This window comes from Haliaeetus albicilla, chromosome 24, assembly GCF_947461875.1.
Source record: "Haliaeetus albicilla chromosome 24, bHalAlb1.1, whole genome shotgun sequence".
NCBI lineage: Eukaryota > Metazoa > Chordata > Aves > Accipitriformes > Accipitridae > Haliaeetus > Haliaeetus albicilla.
Window position 1 is genome coordinate 22,736,373 of NC_091506.1, and position 23,849 is coordinate 22,760,221.

Genomic DNA, 23,849 nt, shown 5'->3' on the forward strand with positions numbered 1-23,849 from the left:
ATTGTGTTGTGGTTTTTGTGCTTTTAAAGGAGCTGTAATTTAGAATTTAGCAAGAAATGGAAGAACACAGGAGGTGGGGGACTGTGTTAAGCCTGGTGTATGGAGAGTACTGAGGGGGCGGGGTTAATGCAGTTTATGTATACAAAAATATAAACTAGATGTGGACATAACCCTAATCATTTATGATTACTTCCCCATCTTTGAGAAAACAGGACTTACATCTAGACTAAAACCAGCTTACTTTGCAGAAGTGAGTAGAAGGAAAAAAAGCTGAAATTATTTTGTTAAACTGGAATCTAAGTAAATAAATTGCACAAAATTATGGACTGCAGAATTTTGACCTCAGCATACACTTCCATGTAACGTACAATAGGTAAAAGTGCTGTTTGGAGGACCTTTTTCGTTTCTTTTAACTTAAATTTCTTTTTGTTAAGTTCTAAATTTTTAACTCAAGAGATAAATCCTGAGGAGTCTTTCGCTTATTACAGATAGTAACAGATACAGACACTAAATTATTATCTTTTAATACTAAGCATTTGTCTTGGTTTGAGGAATAAATGTGCAAAATGTAAATAAGAATTGGAAAAGAAATATATCTGGCAAAGAGGCTGCATTAATTTGTTGTTATATTTATTAGTAATTAAAGTAGATGAAAGTAACTTCGCATGTGGTGAATCAGCATTAAGTCATGGACTTTAGATTTCAGCAGCACACAAGCAAAAATTCCCTTTTTTTCATCCATCAGTAAACAAACATGACAGGAAGAAAACATTTTGGTTTGCTACAGCTTAAGTTACCACAGTTCATTTGTTAAAACCCTTCATTACACAGCAGTTACGATGTCTGGCCTTAAATGTCTTGGTGGGACAGAGCATATAGCAAATGTAAACAGGACAACCTTTTTCCACATGAATAGTTCCCATTTAAATTTTCTGTAGTACATACATTGTATGCATGTTGTATCATTCAGACAGGCAAGTTGAGTTTCCTGATCCTTCCATGATGTGCAGGCTAACATGTTAAGTTAATTGTTTTTAAATACATTAGTAGATCATGCATCTTAAACCCTGAGATTTGGAGTCTTAAGACTTCCTTTTCCTATTGCATGTTGTAGATGTTTTAATACAGCAACTTAAAATTTTCAGCACAGTTTTTCTTGATCGGGAAGGGGTACAATGTAGAAATCATTAGCTGTTAGCTCCTGATGCAGAGTAATGTATTTGGAAGCTTTCTTTGTCTGTGGGATCACAAATTTCTCTGTAAATTCACTTTTACTCATCTGTCGTTTTCCTTGTGCAGTCAGCACACTGTTAATGAATGCCAGTGCGTACGTGTAGCAGTTGTGGTCATGTTCGTCATACCTAGGAAAAATATCTCGTTGGCAAGAGTTAGCGCTAATCCATTAATTACTGTGCACAGAAGAATATTTTACTGAGTGAAATAAGGAAGTGCATGCTCTCCAAGAACTATTGCCACCTTCCTTTAATACAGGTGTTCAAATACATTCTATTCATCACAAGTTGTACTTTGCAGCCAGGGATACCAGAAACTGAGCATGAAAAAAAACCCAAACAAAAAAAAAAAAAGGCAGCTGCAGCCTTTACAATAATGAGTTCTTATTTTTTATATTTATTTGGCTTTTACCTTGTTAACCTTTGCTCTTCCATGTATTGTTACTCTTTTATCTTGAAAACGTCTTCCTGCAGCAGCGATGTTAATTGTGTGCTACTACGTGCACTTCTTTCAGAGTGGCATTAACTTGGAAGCTTACTTAAAATCATGTAAATTCTATCAGTAATATATTGATACAGTTGCTATACGGTGTGCCAGTTGTACTCCCATTGGCAATTATTTGTGCCAATTGTGCAAGGCCAGAAATACTAACTGAATAGCAGCAGCCACCATTTAAGATGTTCTTGCCCTTCCCCCCCCCCCCCCCCACTACCCTGCCCTAGGAGCGTATGGTACTTACCTGTTCTTTTCACTGTCAGAATGTTTTCAGATTCTCCCAAATGCTTCATGTTGACCACTAACAACTTCAGTAATTTATTCCACTCCCTCACCACATAGTGCTGCTTTTTCCACTGGCCCTGTGTAACTGCATTTGATAACAGACCTGCTCAGACTCCTGTTTGCCATCTGCCCAATCCTCAAGCTTCTTCAGTAACTGCCTCATCCTGTGTCATTTTTCCCTTGTTCTTCTGGCCCCGTGACTCATTCCTTGCCTTGTACTGTCAGTGGCTCCATGGTCCCTGTTGCCACATGGAATCTTCTGTGAAGCTTGCCTGTCAGCCCTGGGCATTTACAAGGTGTTTTTGCAGGATCTGAGGCCTACGGCTGTCAAAAGCGACCCTGCGACCCTGAGCCCAGTTCAGGACAGCTCACTGTCTTCTTCAAAGCTCTTTTAAGGGTATCTGAAGTGACCTATGAGCTCCCATTCAGTAAGCAAGTGATTTGCTACCGTCTACTTACTTTACCAAAATAATTGTTAAGAAAAATAATGATGAGTAACTTCAGGAGTGGCCATCATTCACTGTGCAGTACAAAACCTCTGGAAACAACACTGAAAAAATTGTTGGGTTCACCAGCTCAGGGCTGAGCCTGCAGAGAGCCACAGCACATCTGGATAACTTTTATGAGTACACAATGCTTTCCTGAATCAGTTCCACAATTAAGCAAAGCACGTAACACCTCATTTCTGTTTGCACACTATCTTTGTATTTATAATGCAAAAGATTCTGTAATACACTTCTTACTACCCTCTGTGTCTTCTAGTTAGCACCTCATTTTTTGGAAGTGTGTCTTTATATCCCGACAAGCAAATCAGTAATTTAAGATACTGTCGGTCATGGCTGTGGCTGCTATTCTTTGCTGCTGTTATATACCATCCTTCCAGTAAATGAAAAGCAGTCAGGAAAATTAGAATCAGGCTTGGCCTGAACCCAAAGGAGTTACAGGGTTAGTTTAGCACAGTTCCTGTCCACTGAAAAAACAGAGAGTTAATTTAACATCTTTAAAAAAAAAAAGGTTGGTTTTCAGCAGTTTAGTGGTCACTGGTCTATTTGTGGAAAAAGTAGGTCACTTTGTCAGGAGGTGGCAGACGGAGCACAAGCAAAGTAAAGCTTGTAGAAGAGATACACACACCTACCCACCTTCTACCAATGCTTTTTTGACATCAAGTTAGTTTTTGTAACAACGTTAAGGCACCGCGAACTGCTTAAGTACGAGACACAAATCCTATTGGCTTTACAAGTTCCACAGACATTTAAAAACTGTACTCTAGGTCAAATTCTTTCATCCCCTGGTATTAGGAAGATAATACATTATCTCTAAAATTTTAGAGTCAAGCACATACTGAATTGCTAAAACCTGCTTTTGATCTTTTGTGGGTTTTTTTCTTTTATATAAGATGACATCAACAGCCATGCTCAGAACTGTGAGCAACAGTTCACAGAACTATGCTGACAGGCTGTTTGTTACAGGTACTGTTACTGATGGACAGTTCGAGGACTGGTGTTTTGGAGAGCAGGCTGCTTTGTCATCAGCAGGCTTGGTGATGTGGCAGTGCGTGTTCTAGCTGGGCTGCGTAACTTGTAACTGTCATCAGGCATTCACTTCAAGGAAAGCTACAAAGAACTGAACGTTCTTGCTGGAACGTACTGGTTTAATACAAAATATGTGGAAGTCTTTCTGTATTTAACTATCCAAAGCAATGTTAGGAACCAGCTGGAAGAGCTGGAAATGAGCCTGACTGTGTTTCCCATTTCTGATCACTGACAACAAAGAAGTCATCTGGATGTAGGATCTGGGCAAGAATCCCATCAGTGCAGTCAGCCTGTAAATGCAAACACACCTAAAACCGTTGAAACCGAGAAGATAGCGTTGCAGAATTGCCTGGGCTTTTCTACTTCTGTACTCAGCAGCGTACTCTTAAAGGTAATGTTTCATTGAACTGGGTTTTTTTCATGCAAAATTCTTTTGTTGCTGAAGAAAACTTCCCTCAAATGATCCCTTGTTTTAGAGCTTTAACATTCCAGCAGATGCATTTGTTACTTACAGCTTCAAAATACTCCCTTTATGTTTAGCAAGGCCAGTAAGTTTCAAGACGCCTGGCCAGACAGCATTGTTTAGACTGGTTTGTTAGAAATGTGTGTTCTAAAAGAGCAAGGCTCTGAATGAACCACAAGCCTCACAGGGTCAAAAATGGAATAGCCCAATTTACCATCCCAGACTAAAAACTCCTATTGCATCCAGCTTTTAAACTACATACCTGTGAGGAAGCCAGGCCTCTCCCACAGAAAATTCCTCTAGGAGCTTATCCCACTGCTGAAGAAGCCCAAACATGTCTGGCTGTACTAGCGGGATACTAATGCACTGTTCCCATCCAGTTTCAGCTCTGTGAATGCCCTCTTCGTTGTAATTATACACCACGCCTGAAAACAGAGAGCAATACATTGTCAGGTGGCACTGCAAATCAGAGCCATATTCTTTTTTTTTCTTTTTTTTTTTTAAAGTGATGAAAGCTACTACTAGTTTTCCATACTGCCATTCTTTCTTAGACTAGCTATACCATAGCTTCCCATCAGTGGCCTTCTGTGGCTACAGAGCAGAAAATGCAGTACTTGCTTTTATCAAGAACCTGTTCTTATTTTTACAATGTCATGTCAGCAGTCTTTTGATAATGAAAGCAACTTAAGGACCAGGCTTCTTTTTTAACCCCCCAAATTAGACCAGCTTTATATTAAACATCTGAAGTGAGATTTTGCAGGCTGTGCCCACTCTAGGAGAACCTGATGCGGTGTTTAACGCGGCTTTTTAAAATTTCGTTCGTTTGTTTTTTGATTAGGGGTGTTTTTAGAATTAGCAAGAACTGCGTTCAAGTCAAAATTTCCCGTAACCTCTTTAAAGAAGTAGGCTGCCTAGCTTTTTATCTCCCTGCGTCCGGAACAGAAGCCCCCCTGTCAATTCCGTTCCGTGCCCTGCGAAGAGCGAGCGGTGCGTGGCTTTGACTCGAAGCTCTCCGTGCTCACTGCTGCGAGGCGAGGGAAGCTCCCGGCCTCCAGGTTCTCTGACCTTTACGGGATAACTCTTTTGTAGCCAGCAGCCGAGCTCCGGCTCCGACACCCGCCGCACGCCGAGGCGGAGGGAAGCACCGGGCACCTGGACGTTGCCGCCCGCGTTTTTAACAGGTGCCGGACACCGCCGCAACAGCGGAGGCGGCTCCGAAACGCCTGCCGGGCAGTTCAGGTAATCGCCGGCCGCCCTAAACGGGGGCGACGCGGTCCGAAGACGAGGGACGGGGGACGGGCGGGGGTGTGGGGGGCAGCCAGCGAGCGCTTTTACCGTGAGTACTGGTGATGCCGACGTGCAGGTCGGATTCCCCGTCGTAGCCCCTGAAAGAAGAGCGGCGGTGTGGGCGACGGCCGCCGGCCCTCCCCCGCCCCCCTCACGGACAGACCCCCGCCTCGGAGCCGGCGGCACTCCTCACGCTCCCGGGACCCACCGGGCGGGCGGGGAGGCACGACTTTTACCTAAAAAACCCCCCCATTTTCCTCTCCGGACGGGGCTGGGGTCGGGACTTACAGGCTGGTGGAAAGGAGGCGAAAGCTGCCTTTCCCCCGGGGCCCCCGGCCCGCCCGCCGCGCTCACCCCGTCCCGCCCCTACCCGAGGAAGGTGCCGGCGGCGGGCCGGAGGAGGAAGGCGCGGGGCTGGCGGTGTCCGTGGCGGAAGGGGCTGGGGAGGCGGACAGGGGCGGCGGGCAGCCCGGCGCCGCGCAGGGGGCGGCCGCAGGCGGGGCAGCGGGAGGGCGGCCGGCGGCAGAAAATGGCGGCCCCGCAGTGCCGCACCCGCAGGATGGCGGCCTCCGCCATGGCGGCGCGGCGCTGAATACTGTCCGGGCGGGAGGGAAGGCGTTGCGGCTCCGCCCTTCTTCCTCCCCCGCGGCTGAGCGGAACCCCGGAGCGCGGCGCGGGGAGCCGGCCGGGCCGGTGGGGCGGACCGGGCCGGGCCGGGCCGGTGCGGGGCGAGGATGAGCACGAAGCAGGTGACCTGCAGGTGAGCGCCGCCGCCTCGGCCCGGCCCGGCCCGGGGCCGGGGCTTTCTGCCCGGGGTCTGCTCTCCCGGCCCGGCCCGGCCGCTTGGGGCCCGCTCACGGCGAGGGCAAGGTCGCGGAGGCCTCTCCCCCGGCCGGGCCTGCGTGCCGGCCTCGGCCCCCGGCCCCGGCCCCCGGTCCCGGCCCGTCCCGTCCCGTCCCATCCGCCGGCAGACGCGGTTTCCCCCGCCCGGGGAAGCCGGGGCTCGGCAGCGGCAGCCGCTCCGTCGAGGCCCCCCTCGCCGGGGGATCTCCGCTCTGAGGGAGAAGCGGGGCCGGGGGTGCGCGGAACCGGTTTCGGAGCTCCCTCTGGCCCCTACGCCCGTCCTTACGCTCGTCTTTCTTGCCCCAACGGGCTTCTCTGACCAGAACTGCTTCTCCCCCAGGTACTACGTGCAAGGAGTGTGTCGGGAGGGCAGCAAGTGCCTGTTCTCTCACGACTTGTCTACAAGCAAATCCTCTACGATCTGCAAGTACTACCAGAAGGGACAGTGTGCCTACGGAGCTCGGTGCAGGTAAAGACCTGACTCGTTTTGGAACAGCGAGCTCAGAAGAGCTGGGCGTAATAATCGCGTGCGGTCAGCGGTAAACCCCAGGGAATCACAGATCAAGACGAGATGACAAAGGGAATCAAATAGTATGTTAAATGTGAGCTTTTTCTCCCAGTACCAAAATCAGCTTGTGCATCCAATATTATAGCTTTACTCTGTCTTGGCTTCAGCAATTATTTTACTCTGTGGAAATTAAACTTCAGGTTTCACAAATGTTTTTCATCTGGTTCTTACTATACTGAGACCTATGAAATGCAAAAAGCAAAGCCTGCAACTTCACATGAAATAGCATTTGGCGGCACGGTTTGCTTTCCGTGTTACTGAAGCGGCAGGAAGCAGGCAGTGTTTCAGCAGTGCTTCACTCAGTTCTCCTGTTGTAGCTTGTAGCCTCCTTCGTGCAGATTCTAATACACAATCTCAGGGACTTTCAGCTCTGTCTTGGAGCAAAGTGTTTTTCTCGTGCTCCCCTAGGTTTGGTGGGAAAGCTGAACGGTACCACGCCTTTTCCTGAACTCTTCTGGTTAAAACTCCTTGAGAAATGCTCTAGTAAACACTACGCATTAGTTAATGTCATTACATTCCACCAGGGATGTGCCAGAGGTGCCTTCACCCAACAGCAGCAGGGGATTTCACAGCATTGCTGTGATCGCAATGGCTTAGCTATATTTCCTTTCCTTCACTTAGTTCATGGTACCAAACTTGCTTTAGGAGATTGAACATCGGTGATTTCTGCAGCTTGCCTTAGCTGCTCACATTGAACTGGTAACGTGTAATGTTGCTGATGGCCGTGTTATTCATGGGGACCACATCATACGCTGACCGGACCGTAACGATGGCTGTAAAGCGTGTTGCTGTTTTACTCCAGCTGTTTTGCTGGAGTTTGGGGCACTTGACGCACATGAGCGATTCACAGGTATGGCATGTCTGTGGGCACGTACAGGTCCTAAGTATGGGACCAGAAACAGATACGGAGAATATTTTGTTCCCATCAGAAATACTCTAGTGTTCAGGTATGTCCCTGGCTTTACTGGCCCAGCCTCTTTACTGCAGTGATTGCTTCTGCTCTGCTGCTGGAGTATATTTCCACAGCTTTACTGGATGTTTTGAGTCCTTTCCTATCCCGTGTGCAAATACTACATCTTCTGCTGTGCTGTGGGAGCACAAAGTCTGAGTGTGGCTGCTTGCAGGGGGAAACTGAGATCACGAAATGTCACTCCTTCCTGCACAGCGTTTTGATGTTGCTTCTCTGAGAAATGCCAGCAAACCTGTTTGTGTGAGGCAATGACAAAGATCTAATTTAATATGCACATGAATAATGTTCTTTCAGCTAGGCTGGGTGTCTCTGGAGAAGAAAATATAGGTGTGCTTTCAGCAGCATCCATTTTTTGAGACTGAGAAGCCTTTTAGTCTGGCTTTGAAAGGAACCGAGCAGTTCAGTCAACTTGTCAGAACAATCCTTTTAAAAAAAAAAAAAAAAGTAGCTGTTCGGTTTTATTTTGTTTAAATATTCATCAGGGCAGTGTCCTGCCACTGTGCCAAGTTTAGCCTTCGTAACACTTGTTCTGTGTTTTTCCTTTCGCAGGTATGATCACACCAGACTTCCTGCGTCAGGGGGCGCAGCGGCCCCTGCGCCGCCTCCCCTCTCATCAGCAGCGCTGCACAACCCTCGCCATCCTCCCGAGCACAGCGTGCCGATAATCAGGAGCAAACTGCATGAGACTGGCAAACGGGAGAAGAAAACGCTAGTGCTCAGGGACAGAAGTGAGTGGGAGTGCTGCTGTGCTCATCCTCTGTGATGCTTGATAGGAGTTAGGTAGTTTTTCTCCTTTTATTACTTGAGTTTCTTGGAGAGCTGGAGAGGTGCGGTCAGGCTTCCTACCCGATGAGGCCTCTTTCCTGGAAGCATTTGTGCCTGTCAGTACCTTCTAGTGACCTTGTCTAGCTGACTGGCTTTTAGCCTGGTGTTCTCTGAAGGAAGGTTTTGGTTTTGGGGGGTGTTTTTTTTTCTTTTGAAGTGGATTTTTTGGTTAAAATCTCTCTGCCCCTCAAATCTTCTTGTGCATTTTGTTCTCAGCATAAGGGCATTTGACATGGTGAGAAACCTGGCTGCTTTGTGCCGGGGTACCTGGCGTGTGCTTTGTGGAGGATTGTGCCAGCCTGTAGGAACACAAGCAAGGAGACATCCATCCACACCTGACAGGCAGGGCAGAGGAGCCGAGCCCCCCTGCCGCCTGCACGCTGTTCCCACCTTCCCTTGCTGTCGCACTGAATGGGCCAGTTGCCCTAATGTGAAATGAGAGGATTTTTTAGCCTATTTGTAAACAGAAAACAGCTGAAGAAATCTTAAAATCAAACTTTTCAGTAGGTAGTTTGTGAAAATTCTTATGATTTGTGAGCAAAAGGAGCTTAGAGATGAGATTTCATTGAGAAGAAAACTTTTTCTAAAAAAAAAAACAACCAAACTGGTAATCACTGGAAAGAAGGTACATGGAACTTCTTGTGTGGGTTTTGTGCATGCCTTGTATGGTTCATACTATGTTTCCATTTCCTAAGATCTGTGTGGCTTGAATGCAGAAAAGCAGAAACCCAGCACCGCAAGCGATGTGGTGTGTTGTAGTGACCAAAATGATAATCTGGAAGTGAAGCCCCATTCGTATTTGGAAGCTATTTGCAGCGGACTGGAAGATCCGGTAGCTGGAAGCTCCTGTGCTGTTGGAGAGCAGCTGTGTCCCTATGCTGCAGCGGGAGCGTGCCACTTCGGAGATCGCTGCCTTTACCTCCATGGAGACGTGTGTGAGATATGTGGATTGCAAGTACTTCACCCTTACGACCAAGAACAGAGGAAGGCTCATGAAATGGTAGTATTAACATGAAATCCATGTGAGATTTGCTTTGCTTAGTGCGGGATTTGGTTTGTTTGCTCTAAAATCCAAAGATGTGTTATGTAGAAGAGCCTGTTGTTCCAAAGAGCTTTTGTTTTATTGTTTATCTAGCTATAAAATGATTCTAAGAGTGGTCTGCTCAAGCATCTCGGCCTTAATTGGTAACGATGATGCAGATAGCCTTTTACAACAATTTCTTTTTTTCCCATTTCATCCTTATTGGAAACTTACCTGCAGCCTTCTCCCAGAACACCCTACAACTCTACAAGGAAAATGTCCTTGGTAGCTTACACAATGTCTCAGTGATACATTATGTGTAGTGGGGGAGAGGAGTTGGGGGCTGCTGGTGCGTTCGGGGAGATCACCCTGCCTGTCTGCTGAGTCACCTCTTCGATGTCTCCTCTTAGTTGTGGCTGATTTCAGGGCAGGGTCAAGTAGGGTCAGACTGAACAGAGCACAAGGATTTTGGAGCTGAACTTGAAGTAAGACAGCTGGAGGGACCGGGTGAGGAATTGGTTGGCTAAAGATGGGCTTAAAGGGCTGCTCTTTTCTCTGCCTGGCTACCAGATTTAGGTCAGGGCTGGTCACGATCAGGAGTTCTCAAGGCTGAGGAAGAGAAGGACCAGCAGTGTTAGCGGTTACTGAATCGGAAGACTCTCCAGAGCCTGGAGTAGAATCCAAGGGGTTAAAAACCTCAGTTTTTGTGCAGTCAGCATATACTTGCAAAACGCACTGGTGCAAAACGCACTTCTCCTGGGAGCTTGTTGATAGCTGGCACAGTGTCCTGTCAGCGCTGCTGTCAGGCGCTCGCCTCCAGAAACAGAGGTATGTGCTGGATGAGAAGGTGCACTGGTCAAAATGCTGCTACTAAGGTGGAATTGTTTTGTGTGCTTTATTATTATTATAATTTAGAGTCTTTTAAATTTATTTTACTTGTCGTGTCCTGAGAACTTTGAAAAGTAAGAGGTAAAACTATCCAGGTATAACCACCAGCTCACCTTGTAGTGCTGTGAGAGTGTGAATTGGTTATTGATGGTCACTACTGGGATACTGTGATGAGAGGTGCTGTAGGAAAGCCTGTAATAAGAGACTAATTACTTAGCTAGGGTAAAGCTTAGTATCTGGTGAATGAGTGTGGCCTCAATGATAAGCAGAGTAACATCCTGAGTGTGGGACCTGTTCTGGACCCTGAATTAGATGGTTTCTAGGGGTATTTGAAGCACCTCCTTGTGCAATACCTGTTCCACGACAGAGATATAGAAAGGCGTAAATGAAGAGTGTTTGGGCAGCCTTACTTCTGATACTCCTGAAGCTGCAGAGAACGCTGAAGGGGTGAAATACGTGATTGATTTTAAAGTTCTTAAAATTAAATTATGACAATGAAAGGTAGGCATGATGCTCTTAATCAGTGTATCTTGTTTTTCCTGTAATAGGTCCCTTTCATAGACACTTTTGTTTTACAAGGAACAGGCCGATACATGGATTGCAATAACCGATGACATCTCTCCCATGACAGATGTGCATGGCGACATTTGAGCACGACATGGAGAAGGCCTTTGCCTTTCAGGCAAGTCAGGACAAAGTGTGCAGTATCTGCATGGAAGTGGTGTACGAGAAACCGTCGGCCTCTGAGAGGAGGTTTGGGATCCTTTCCAACTGCAATCACACCTACTGCTTGTCTTGCATCCGGCAGTGGAGATGTGCCAAGCAGTTTGAGAATCCAATCATAAAGTAAGTTGATGTTAACCAGAGTCTCTTCTCTGTGGCCTGTGTCAGTGAGATGGGCTCTCTGGTGTGCTTTGACTTGATACTGAAATAAAATTGGTGACAAGGGATTCCGTAGCTGTAAATATTACCATTCCCATTAATAAGATCTGAGCTCAGAAAATCCTGGTCCAAGTGCTGGCAAATTCCAGGATGTTGGAGTGTGGCTATGAGAACTACCTTCAAGACCAGAAGGATGCATTGGGTATCCTTTAGTAACAGTTTACTTACATGCTGCCGTCCTGTATGGGAAGACCTTGGCCCGTTATAACTTTGCCCTCTCTCATTGCATTGACGGTGGGGAAAAGTGCACACGCGTGGACTCTGGAACAGCTGAGACCTTGTTAACCTGTGCCCTTCACAGAAACCTGTGTGCCAAAACAGGAACTCCTTTTTTTCCTAAGTGTGTGCTTAATTACTGGATTTTTCTCTATAGCTTACTCAAGCAAAGTGTCCCACTACTTATGCATTTATCTGTACCTGAGTAAATGCCTTCATCTTCTAGCTCTGTAAAAATGTATTCCAAATATGCCTCTCCTCAGATGAGAGAATTTAAAACATCCTATTAGGGCAATTTCCTTTTTTGAGCATCTCTTTGAAAACTCTCTCAAGTTACAGGCATGCTGAGGAAAAGGTGGGAAATATTTTCAGTCTTCTGCCAAAACAGACTTTTCTGCACAAGTTTCATTATAAATGTAATTGAAGTGAACATTAGCTCATTAGGACATAACCTGTATTGGAGTCAAGCTTCTGTTGGACAGGTACTGAGATATTCTGCCTACAGCAGGGACTGCAAGTTGTTTGTTTTTTCAGAAAAAGCGCCCTGGAATCCGTTTTGAGTATGGATTAACTACTAACACAAATTCTTCAAATGTTTTTTACGTTTCTCCACAACAGTGAACATACCAGTCGTTGCAAAGTTAATCCAAAGGAGGGACTTGGCTTAGTTCTAGAAGCACCGCCTGCTGGGAGACAAGGTGTTTTATGGGACTTGGTGGGGGGGTGTCCTGGTAGGTAATAAAGCCATTCCTAGGCTTGTTGAGGTACCTGAAGTTGCATATTTGATTCTTGGTCTCAGTTCCTCATGTAGAAATCCATCTCCTAAAACCACTAAGTGAACAACTGATCACTGCTGGTAGAAGTCAGATCTCATTTCAAAAGGCTTAGAGACCTTCGTTTGTCTTTTTTCAACTGGTTTGGCTTTCTGCTGCATGGCAGCTGCAGTACTCATGTAGTAGTTACGACTTATTTCTGCGTATTGGGAGTAGCAAATGCAGTTTACTCCTGCGTATTGAGGAAATAGCTGTTACTTTTGTTCAAGTCTAGAAACAAATGCAAGGTAGCACAAGCCCTGACTGCGCTGAACTGTATTATTTCAACTGAAAACTACTAACAAATGTGCACATGTGCTGTACTAATGCGTGAGGAGGTCTCTGCTGCTTCAAGTGCAACAAACCATTTCCCTTTCCCGCAGGAAACTGCTGTTTCTGGCAAATCTATTGAGGAGTATCATTCTTGGAAAGTAAAAGAGCATTGCTGTTTTGTCTTGATCCATTAAGGTCTTGCCCAGAGTGCCGTGTGATATCCGAGTTTGTCATTCCCAGTGCATATTGGGTAGAAGACCAGGAGAAGAAAAATGAGCTGATTGAAGCATTTAAGCAAGGAGTGGGGTAAGTTCAGTAACCACACACACTGTTTACATTGTCCTTAAGATAGATACACTAAGATGTAGTCAACTGAAGTGCCCATGTTTTTAAGCTTTACATAATTACAAACCATTCTACAGAGAACTCTTAATCTCTGTTAATGGTTTTATTTAACTTTGTGACTGCCACGAAAGAGACTGTCACGTAATTATAGATCAGAAATTATTCAAACTCACTGTGCTCTGAAATGTTGAAGCTATTTCAGTTTGCTTGCCAAAATTGGCTTCACGTGTTTTCTGTTGATCCCTTAGACATGATTGCCTGGAAGATTGTCGGTTACTGAGGAAAACAAATAGGGAAGGAAAATGTATTAGTCTCTTGAAATATGGGATAAAAATTCATGGGGCTTTTGCAGTGTCTACTGGAAATGGAAAATACTACATGACTGCATTCCTTTTATTGTCTAATAATGATTTGCCCGCTGCTTGGAGCAGTGGGAGAGGTCTGCTGACGGGTAGTTTTACAGCAGCTTTGCGAAGCTGTGCTTGCCTGGAATGTGTAAGGGCTATGTAGCTCGCAGAACAGTAATCTTTATTTATCTATCTCCTTGCTCACTCTTTTTAAGGTAAACAAGCAGAGCTGTGCTTGACCCAAGTGAGCGATGACTATTTTGTTGAAGGTTGTGCAGCTTTACTCTGTGATGTGCACTGACCTTTAAACATGCCCTTTGGAGTACAGAAAAAAATAGGCCTTACTTAAATCTGTGCAGAGCCGCTGCTAGTAGCTTTTCAGCTGCTGGGGAAGCTTTAAGTCTCCGAAGTCCTGTTACAACACAGCAAAAGAATTGCTGAAAGCAGCACTACTCCACTAAATGTTTAATCCAGCATCTGGTCTTGTTTTATCTTATAGTCAGGCAAAATATTTGAATAAAATTAATCACTTTAAACTGAGGTTCTTCAGATACAGTTTGTTTTCAATACCCTATTGCTGTTTTGGTTCTTCATTTTAATTCATAAGGACTTTGAATTGTGAGGGTAGTAAGTTGTGCTCAAAAGCCTCAGCTTAGTGCAGTTTTTAAACGGCCACGTTCTCAGTGAGGTAAGCTTTTGTGTTATTGGAACAGAGGTGTCAGGTCGTGTTGGAAGTTGGGTTTGGCTCTTGTCAACCTGTTGTACAGAAGAGAATACAAAGAGGGGTTTTGTTTAAGTGCTTAGCTAAGACTAATACATTGTGTTGTAGCTAACAGTCTTTGGTACAGAAATTCTATGGATAGATCTCTTGGCAGTCAGTTTAACCTGAGGATTTTGTACTGCATGGGTTGAAAAAATGCTAATACAATGCCAATAAAGTGGACTCTAAGAGCAGGGGTCATGCCAGCACAAATCCATTCTGATTTATATGCCAGTGGAGGATGAAAAAAGTCAGACCCAGAAACCTGGAAGTCACAGACCACCTGTGTTCCAAACCAAGACAAATTCATTCTGCTTTTAACGCACTGCTAGGTTTGGGGGGTGGGGGGGCAGTGTTATTGTTGAGCTTTTTTTCCCCATGTAGTTGGTATTTGATAGACTGTATCTATGTCTTGGGAACCAGTTTCATCACTATTTGCATATTAAGTTTACAAGTTCAATTGCATTTTCTCTGTACTTTCCTCTTCAGCTGTTTTTCATCGCAGAACAATCTACCCACCCTGAATACTGTTGTCCTACCTTTGTAAGGAACACCTTTACAAAAACTTGCTACACAGCTAGAACAGCTTGATTGAACAATAAAGCTGATGGAAACTTAAATTAACAAAGTATTGTCATAGAACTTCTAAAGGAGATGATGAGGAACTGGTTCCTAAAAATGTAGTGGTAAAAAATACAGGAGAGGAATGTTGCTAGAAAAATAGCGTTGTTCATTATGATGACAATGCATCTGTGTAGGATTGATGACATTCTTTGAACATCCTTCAATTTCCATGTCTTAAGATAGTTTAATTTTTTTGACATGTGATGCTGTTCTTTTATCATGTCTTTGTTCGCTTTTAATAATCTCTGACTGCTGTCAATGAGGGAAGGGGAGACCAAAACTCTTGGTGTGTTAACAGCAGTACTTTGCATTACTGGCTAAGGATGAGATCAGCAGTCATGGAGAGTGAACTGTATCTACTTCCTTACTAGCTGAAGGCAATAACTCTCTCTTTCTAATTAAATCAGGAAGAAACCCTGCAAGTACTTTGAACAAGGGAAAGGAACTTGCCCGTTTGGAGGGAAGTGTCTTTACCTTCATGCTTATCCAGATGGGACACGAGCTGAACCTGAAAAACCAAGGAAACAGCTCAGCTCTGAGGGGACTGTGCGGGTAAGGGTATACTCCAGTCAAGTGCAATTAAAACCATGTTTTGAATGTAATGTGTATTACTTAAATATGTTTCAAACCACACAGGGCCTTGGAGAGGTGAAGAAAGCACTCGTCAATTTTCCTTGAGGCAAAGGTTTGTTATTAGGGAAAGGAGAAAGCATCTTTCATTTTATAGCAACAATTTATTACCATTTTATTTTTTCAACCAACCCTTCTCAAAGGAATTCTGCCATTAAAGCTTTCACCTACGGTATTAAAAACTCATCTCACTTGCCTGCATATAGCTGGCACTCAGACCAGCTGAAAAGGTTAAAGCCTCAGAAACATGTTATGGCTTAGCCACCACCCTGCATGGTCCAGGCAGGCCTACCCATTCAATGCAGATACAGCTCGTTAATAGTGGCTAGTTTGACCTCACTATATTCATACTGTAACACTGAGTGGTTGTCACTTTGAATTTAACAGCAAATGTTGCTAAGAGTATTAGTAAATCCTAGCACAAACCCAGCTTTTGAATCTGAACTTCTGACTTTTTTTTTTAATGAAGAAATAAGATAAGGGAAAACGTTTTGATGAACTGTGACAAATAATGGTTCATGCTCAGTCAGATTTTCTTCTATTCCAGTTCTTCAATTCTGTTCGTCTGTGGGACTTCATTGAAGACAGAGAAAATAGGACTGTGACCAGCACAGATGATGAAGTAACAGAACTTGGAGAACTTTTCATGCACCTTTCTGGGGCTGATGAAGATTCTGCTACTTCTCAATAAAGAGAACTAAAGGTGCTTTCGTTTATAGCAATCTAGCTATTTATTTAGCAATGCTTTTACTTTCTACAGCACAGTTAGAATGAATGTGCCCTGTGGTTTACTTGTGCAGTCCTGGTAAAGTTTTCAGATAGTTTTTGTATGGCAACAAAAATACTAAAATATATTTAAAATGTTACATTGATTGCATGGAAAAAAAATCCCTTAATCCCAGAGGGTTTTCTCCCTCTTTGGCCTAACATATGCTGTCTTGTGAGCTGAGTGGTAGTGTAAATACAGCTCCTCTCTTACCATTTAAAGCTTAAGCTGTTAAAAACTGTTGCTAAATCTATTTTGGGTGCTTTTTTTTTTCCCCACTAAATCAACTAAATGTATATCTACAAAAAAACACTGGGAATAAATAATGGTCAGTGTAGCTTTTTCTTCCTTAAAAAGGAGATTTAAGAACTAATACATTATACCTCAAAGTAGTACCTAGAGTTCAGAATAAAGTTTACCATATTCTTACAGTGAGTGTTTCAGTAGTGGGGCCTGGACACTGCCTGGCTCTGAGAGACTGTGCCAGTTACATTCCTACCCTTGTTTTAAAATCATTAAAGAGTACAGGGGCAGGAAATGTCTCTCAGAGCACCTGTTACAAAGCAAATACAAGAGTACTGATTAATATATTCAGACAGAGCAACACTGGAGTCACAACTTGCAGCTAAATTAAACTTACAGCACAAATGGGATTTTGGAAACTGTATAATGAGAGCAAGTAGTTACTTTCAATAGCCATTGCAACCGTAATAGTTACATTTTTGTTCAATTTAATTAGTTCAAATGTATTTAACCAGAAGGTAAACCTTCAGTCAGTTAAATGAAGTAACTAAGTAATTTTCTGATCTCCTTTTGTCAGTGATCTTATAGTTTGCAACTATACAACATAAATAATTTGAGTTACAAAAGAAACAGTTTTAACTGCTGCTTTTCTTAACTGAACTGTGTGGCTGATAGATACTTAGGCCCTTCCATCTCCATGTACCTCTAGCATAGTGAAAGACACCTTTCTGAAGCTGTAATACAGTCTCAGAACAGCCCCCTTTCTGTGTGGCTCCGACCCCTAGATGAGCTGGCAGATACCGTTACTAAAAGCACAGGCGTAGGGTCAAACATTGCCCACTTAAGTGACATTTAAGGTGGCTGCAGTGCAGCCTTTTGCTGAGCCTGTCTCCAGAGTGCTCCCTGGCAGTCCTGCCCCAGACAGAACTGGCAGCTGGCTCCTTCTCCTCTTTGTCAGGAAGCCTCTCTCTCCAGGTCCCCATTTGCCTTTTTCAGATTAAGGACAGCAGTGTTAAAGGCCCAGGAGGTGCGAGGTGTAAGGCACATTTCTCAGCTAACAGAATTGTTACTGAATTTTATTTTTGTTAAAAATTTAATTTGCGTTTGTGTTGCAAAAGCAATTTCCAATTTGATTGTGAAATGTGATACAAGGAGTTAAATCTGCTAAGTCATTTGTATTAATTTTGCAGTGAAACTAAAAATTCAGTCTGGACACAACTGAAATGGCTACTGAGTAATACAGCATTAAACACTTGAGTGCAAGCAGAGTTTTCTCAAGCACATTCAGCAGACAATCTTCAAGTAAGTAGAGGGTCAATTTAACCCCTGGCTTGAGGGTAAGACTGCATACCCTTGAAAGGTTGCTTGTCTGCTTGAAGACTTGAGCTTTTTAGAAGGCTTGATTGTTGAGACAACAGAAATTACTTGTATTGTGAAGCAAAGTATATTTAGAGATACTTGTGCAGAAAACCTTACATCAGCACAGCAAATAGGGTGCTGTTTTGATGGCTAAAAACTAGGATCTGGGTCACTGTCATAAAACAAACAGCAAGAACCTTGATCTGGGATTCAAATGTTTTTAAATGGCACCAAATTAGTGACTCCAGGATTATCCGCTTCAACTGTTGGTTGGCATTTCTGAGTCAAAACTGAAGCTGAGAAACATCCTGGATGGAAATACTACCTTTCTATAAGGGTTCCAACAGAAGAGGGAGAACTCCTCCCACCTCTGCTGGCCAACAGTTCCCTCAAATTGAACATGCAAATATTGCTCTCTATTCTGACTTAAGAAATTTAACTTTTCCATAATTAATTTCCTCCCTAAAGTTAATTTTTAACAATGCTTACTGCAATGTCAGGCCTTATCTTCATTGCTAATTACAAAGGTGAAGGAAAATGAAGTATCACTACAAGAGATGGAGTACTCTGAAGATCAGTGTTCAAGAGCACTTGCCCAGGCATACTTTCTACCCCAAAATACTTAGATAGCCCTTAGCCTCCCCACAGAAGCTTGTTTCTAGCTGGTCTTGCACATTTATTTTTTTTTCCCCAGAGCGAAATATTTTCAGTAATAAAATATACTCAAAAAAAGTCAATGGAGAGGATGTTCTTTACCTTAAACAAGACATTCCTGATTTACTTTGCCCCAAGAAGACATAAACCAGGTAACAGTAGTCTGAAATAAAAAAGATAACTTCTTTCTCAAAGCTACCTAGGGACAACATAAACAGAAGTTTTAATTTGAAAGCAGTAAGACTTAGAAACTCAGACTTTTTAAATTCTTCACTTAGCAGCTTTCACCTAATTTGACATCAAGTGCTGGTCAAAATAAGCCTATTTATCAAAAATATTTTAATTTTTCAAGAGACACATGATCTGTTTTAAAAACCAGGAGTTAATGGTTTCTTCTTGGAAATCAGAGCTAAAGTAAAAGCAGCTTACCATTTCTCTTTTTTTTTTTCTTCTTGTTCTTATTATAATGAAGGTAAAATGAAAGATAAATGACTTTTAGAGAGGGTTACAGTTAGAATACCGAGAATATTGTTGAAAATCATGCAGAACTATATAGAACAGTTTCCTTCAACCCTCAATTTACTTCTTAGCAAGCAAACTTTATGATCATGCTCAATTATCACCTAAGCATTAATATTCCACACTTCTTATAATGTTATATGATATTCTGAGGACAAACAGTCTAGATATTATTTTTAAAGTATGTATCTGGCTTATGTACTTCAAGTTCCTTTGCCCTTTCACATTGTGGGTTTCTTGCTTGCTGCAAATATGAAGCTGAAATGGCTATTTGAACATTACAGACAGTTAAGAGTTGCACATGTAAGCTGTCAAAATTAACAGCAGAAGTATTTTGCCTGACAGATTTTAGGCAGCTGTTTAGATGGAGATAACAGTGGTTACAGACATCTTGTCTCTTCACTCACTAGATCTCAGCAATGTATTCAGTTCAGAGCCCCATACTTACCTGTACACACACAGACACAAAATCCCAAGCTTCCATTCTTTCCCTAATAAACATATTTAAACAGAATGCTATTTAAAAAAATAAATTCTTAGATTAAACCACCTAAGTTTTTTCATCTATGGAGTTCAGCCAAGACAAAACTCTCACTTCTACTTAAGTAAACAACAGGTTCACAGAAGATAAAATGCAGAGCAAAAATTATGCAGTTAAATAGCTTGATAGCACATCAGGGTAGGTATCTTGAGAAGCAGATGCTGCTGAAAGTTTATTTTACAGTAGAATAAAAACCATCTCATAATGGAAGTGATTGGAAACCTATAGGTTGTTATATCAAGTGTGTTTTTACTTGAACTGCTATTACCTATCCTAGTAACTTTTAAAATATTATTCAGAATGTCACTTTCTGAGGTTTTCACATCTAGATGTACACATCAGAACTATGGATTACTACATTAAATGATGACATTGAATCTTAAACCTAAAATTTAATTTATTTTATTAAAATAAGATAATCAGAGGAACCTTGGCTTACAATAAATGCATTTTCTCAGGAGCAATAAAAACAAAATTAAAACCCAAATCAGCAAGAAAAACTGTATATGCTCAGTTTCCTCTTGATAGTGCATCTCTTGGACGACAGCTTCAGATGGGATGAAGACTATGCTCATTTTGCAGAAGTATACGGATATGTTAATTAGCCTTTTCTCAGCCACAAAAGCCTGTCTTTCTGCACTTACCACCTCATTGGGCTGCAAGAAACAAGTCAATAGTACCAAAGTAAGCTGCTTAAGTTACTGAAGATGACCATAGCAAGACTGGCTAGCTTCCTTCTCTGAGCAGTACAATTCAGAATATATTCCATTCTTTTGCAAGAGTTTTTCTTCTATGTGCAAAACTATTGCAAAACTATTTTGTGTTGAATTAGCATTTTAACTTATTTCATTGGCTTGATGAAAGCTCTTAGGCAGGAGCTGATTTCCAGAAAGTTTTTTTCCGCTTCCCTCAGTCTTGTTTGCAGATACCCATTTCAGGCAAAACTCCCCCCAACTTGAAGTGGCATATGGCATGGGGCAATCAAAGAGCACCATAATGCATCATCTTTCCTCAAATGCGGAGGCAAGCCATCCTTGCAGTAAAAAATACCAATTTATCAACAGATTCAAATCAATCCAGAAACACTGCCAAAGAAACATCCATCGCTTCTGTGTATGGGAAAAATAAGGCTCAAGTGCATCTATTAAAAAAATAGTAATAGATCTCTTGATTTATAGTCTGTTAACTGTCCCAGTAAAAGAAACTGTAGAAAAAGGCAATGTGGAGCTGTGTCCCTGCAGGATAAGAACTGCAGAAATCCTTAGCAGCTTGTTCTTAAAACTGGGACGCAGATAATCCTGCTGGCACTGATCCTGTACACTGAGGCATTAAAAGCACAACTTCTGTTACTTCTGTTCCTTTCTCGTCACTGGAGAGAACAAGGGAAGGGGAGCATGATCCTAAAACACGGGTAGTCTTGTCGACGTTAATGTGCATGAATTTATGTCCTCTGTGTGGGCAGCACGATGCAGAGATGGTTCAGAAGCACTCCGGTTGATTTTGGGTAAAGAATGTTGCAACAATTCAATGGACGACAGTATCTGAGGGAAACACATAAAATTAAAAGGCAGCTTGTTAGACAAGCAACTCTTTCTATTTAAGTCTCAAACCTTCATTTATTACAGCTTTAAGTGTATCTTTAAGAGCAACAATATACTATGTGGAGGCACTGAAAACAACACTCGAGGAATACTCCAGTTTGAATAATCAAACTCTGCCATACAGTTTCATTGCTATAAGGAGTCTCGCTAAGTTTCAGAGGATGGGAAGATACTTTTCATTACCTCACAGACATTACAATCCATTAACAAGCATCTATGCAATTCTCCAACAGAGTAACGGGGAAAGAATTGCATCTTCTGCCTAACAGTCTGTTTACAAAACAACATTTAGAAAGAGCTTTTTAAACAACAAAAGTTACACTTGGTTGTAACAGCAAGAAGTTATTCTTCCAAAATCTGCTGATATTTAACTCCAGCTATTTAATGAGTATAAGAAAGTACCTTCATCATCCTCATAGCGCCAGGAAAAGGTAAAGTATCCTTTGTAAAAATACCAAAAATTGCTACATGAATTTACACCCCCCAGTGGATTCTGTTTGCTTGTTCATAGTTGTGGGGAAGGAAAGGAGGAATAGCCTCTCATTTCCCTCAAACCTACACTAAAACAAAATGTAAATACAAAGATAGGTTTGATTTTTATTGTGTTAAGGTGGGGTTTTTTCTTACCCCTAAAATGGGTCAGCTGTTGAAAGCAAATTGCTCTAGTGTTAGTCTAACACTGCTTCAGGCTACATGCATAATATTTTTTAGTGACCTTTACAGGAACTACATACAATCAGAATTACAAACTGTCTAGGGGAGCTGGGTTATGAAAAAATGCACATAGGAACAAAGATAAAAATAAGAAGCAGGCTGCACTTTATATAAACCAAAAATTTTATCTGCATAGAATGTTTTGTGTGCTAATGGCTATTTATAAAATACTCTGAAACTTCTGTGCACAAAACACACTTACTTGTGGAAACAGAGGTCGTTCTTCTCTAACTTTCTTCAAACAATCTGCTACAAGCCTCTTCATTGCTTTGGGGCAGTTCTTGTACAATTTACTGAGGTCTGGAGAAGCATACCCTCGGCCAACCATGAAAATAATCTGAAAAAGAACAAGCAAGTAGCAGAAGACCAAAACTGTAAAAGTTGTTTCAGTGGTTGATAGCTTTAGTATCCCAAAGCGATTAAGCATGAGTACCAAAGGCACACACACAAGCAGAGCCTTGTAGATTTGTCCAAATTAGTTAACTGAAACAATGGCCCTGCTTTTGTGTAATGCAGGACATGATTAAATCAGAGCGACACCATGGTTTGAAGTGCTCAACAAGTGAAGGAACTATTGCATACAGAACAGGAGATAAATACTACATGACATGGGCATGACATGGCAATTTCCTTCAGTTGAAGGCTACAGTGACAAATGATCCTCAATTTAAGTAGTTATAAGCAGCCAGCTGATTTGGCACAACAGCTTAATCCATCAGTAGAACTGTATTTTCAGGTATCTCTGTAAAGCATGTTGCAAAAGGAGATGTACAGCTAGAAAGTTGAAAGAGATCATCGTAACTAATCACAACTAATGCAGCAAAGAAGGAAATGGTGTTTGTTTTGTTTTGAGACAAACAATAAAAGACATTATTAGTGTTCGAAAATACATTTTCTGTTTTAGTCCAAGTTAATATGGTCATCATTTAGGATTTTCAGACTTCCAGTAACCTTAATAGTTGACTATATAGTATTGATAAGATTATTATCTGGTAAAATAGTGGTAGGTTTGGTTGGTTGACAGGAGTTTTTTTGAGGGTTTTATTGGCAGGGAGCAGGGGTAAACAAAACTAACTGTGCTATTGTTTCTTTTTCAGCTAATGTTGTCTCAGAAAAAAAAAAAGTCAATATAATGTTGCTAAAATAAGGTCGCAGTGGTGTTCTCCAGGAAATACTCTATCCCTCCCCAGAAAACTTACTTGAGGGTCAAGTGTCACATGTTTTGCAACAGTAATGATTATTAAAGCTTGCATATGATTTAAATATTATGAATTAAAACACATGCCAATATCCCAATTTGTAGACAACCTTAAAAATAAGAAAAAAATTCCTTAGCTTAACAGAACTGGCCTCTTCTGCTTGCAATTCAGACTATATAACATAACAGGGGCTAAAATCTAGTAGTTTGTCCCCATACACACACACTTCTCATTATAAGATCTTAATTTAAAAAAACAACAACAAACACAAACCACAACTGAGATCAGCAAAACAGCGATCAAAAAGATCTAACAGTCTTAAGTTCACGCTCTACAGAATGAGTTAGCTCTACATTTGCTAAGCTAGAAAAAGCATTCATATAAAGAGAACAGTTGGTTTCTGTCCTTAATGAGCTTCTTTATATTATTGGCTAACTGACTGGTAAGAATACAACTTAGTAAAAGATTAAATCACACAAACTAACATTCAATACTAAAAGGTTTAACAATAGCCACTATTTTTTTTTTCACTTAGTAAAAAGCACAGAATCCAATCTTGCTGATTTAACAGCGTATTTAACATCAGAAGGGAAATTTCACATAACTGCATATATATATAAACCAGGATTTTACTGATGTAGCAAAAGCTTTAACCCATGAATAAATCAACAGGGCACTTAAAATGTTTATAAAAAAAGAATTTTTTTCCTTTGAGTAACTGTCACTGTCAATATTTAAGTAAACATTGAATTACACAGATTTGCTGCTGAAACAAATCATGTTGTAAACAACATTCCAATTCTTAAGTTTTCATTTGTCTTTATCTTGCATTTCTTGAGGACAACAAAATGTACTATACCCAGAAATAAAATGCAGTATTCAAAGAATGTTTCT

General features: G+C 42.0%; 3 protein-coding genes across 14 annotated transcripts in view; 1 reads left to right on the top strand and 2 right to left on the bottom strand.

Annotated features, from left to right (window-relative positions):
* Positions 1–613: 613 nt before the first annotated feature.
* Positions 614–5,910, bottom strand: MKRN2OS (MKRN2 opposite strand). 5 transcript variants are annotated; one of them, XR_011322014.1, is made up of 5 exons: positions 5,666–5,910; positions 5,344–5,393; positions 4,271–4,433; positions 1,973–3,835; positions 1,238–1,361 (listed from the first exon to the last, which is right to left on the bottom strand). XR_011322014.1 is itself a non-coding variant. In XM_069769802.1 (4 exons), exons 1-4 carry the CDS (start codon positions 5,869–5,871, stop codon positions 1,142–1,144), a joined length of 639 nt encoding a protein of 212 aa, XP_069625903.1. In that variant the 5' UTR covers positions 5,872–5,910; the 3' UTR covers positions 614–1,141. The 5 variants fall into 5 exon arrangements, 4 of the variants coding, with proteins under 4 accessions (XP_069625903.1, XP_069625906.1, XP_069625905.1 ...); XM_069769802.1 differs by lacking the exon at positions 1,973–3,835 and having other exon boundaries at positions 614–1,361; XM_069769803.1 differs by lacking the exon at positions 1,238–1,361 and having other exon boundaries at positions 1,936–3,835.
* MKRN2 (makorin ring finger protein 2) lies at positions 5,869–23,842 on the top strand. Of its 2 annotated transcripts, XM_069769801.1 has the most exons (9): positions 5,869–6,055; positions 6,479–6,607; positions 8,226–8,404; positions 9,197–9,501; positions 11,042–11,256; positions 12,849–12,959; positions 15,137–15,281; positions 15,907–16,062; positions 17,559–23,842. In XM_069769801.1, exons 1-8 carry the CDS (start codon positions 6,030–6,032, stop codon positions 16,048–16,050), a joined length of 1,254 nt encoding a protein of 417 aa, XP_069625902.1. In that variant the 5' UTR covers positions 5,869–6,029; the 3' UTR covers positions 16,051–16,062; positions 17,559–23,842. The 2 variants fall into 2 exon arrangements, with proteins under 2 accessions (XP_069625902.1, XP_069625901.1); XM_069769800.1 differs by lacking the exon at positions 17,559–23,842 and having other exon boundaries at positions 15,907–16,070.
* RAF1 (Raf-1 proto-oncogene, serine/threonine kinase) overlaps positions 19,828–23,849 on the bottom strand; it is an 80,014-nt gene continuing 75,992 nt past the window's right edge. For all 7 annotated transcript variants that reach the window (XM_069769793.1, XM_069769791.1, XM_069769792.1 and 4 more), the window contains 2 exons: positions 21,959–22,093; positions 19,828–20,982 (listed from right to left, as the gene is read on the bottom strand). In XM_069769793.1, coding sequence (XP_069625894.1) covers positions 20,842–20,982; positions 21,959–22,093 — 276 coding nt within the window. In that variant the 3' untranslated portion in view covers positions 19,828–20,841. The remainder of the gene's footprint in view (positions 20,983–21,958; positions 22,094–23,849) is intronic.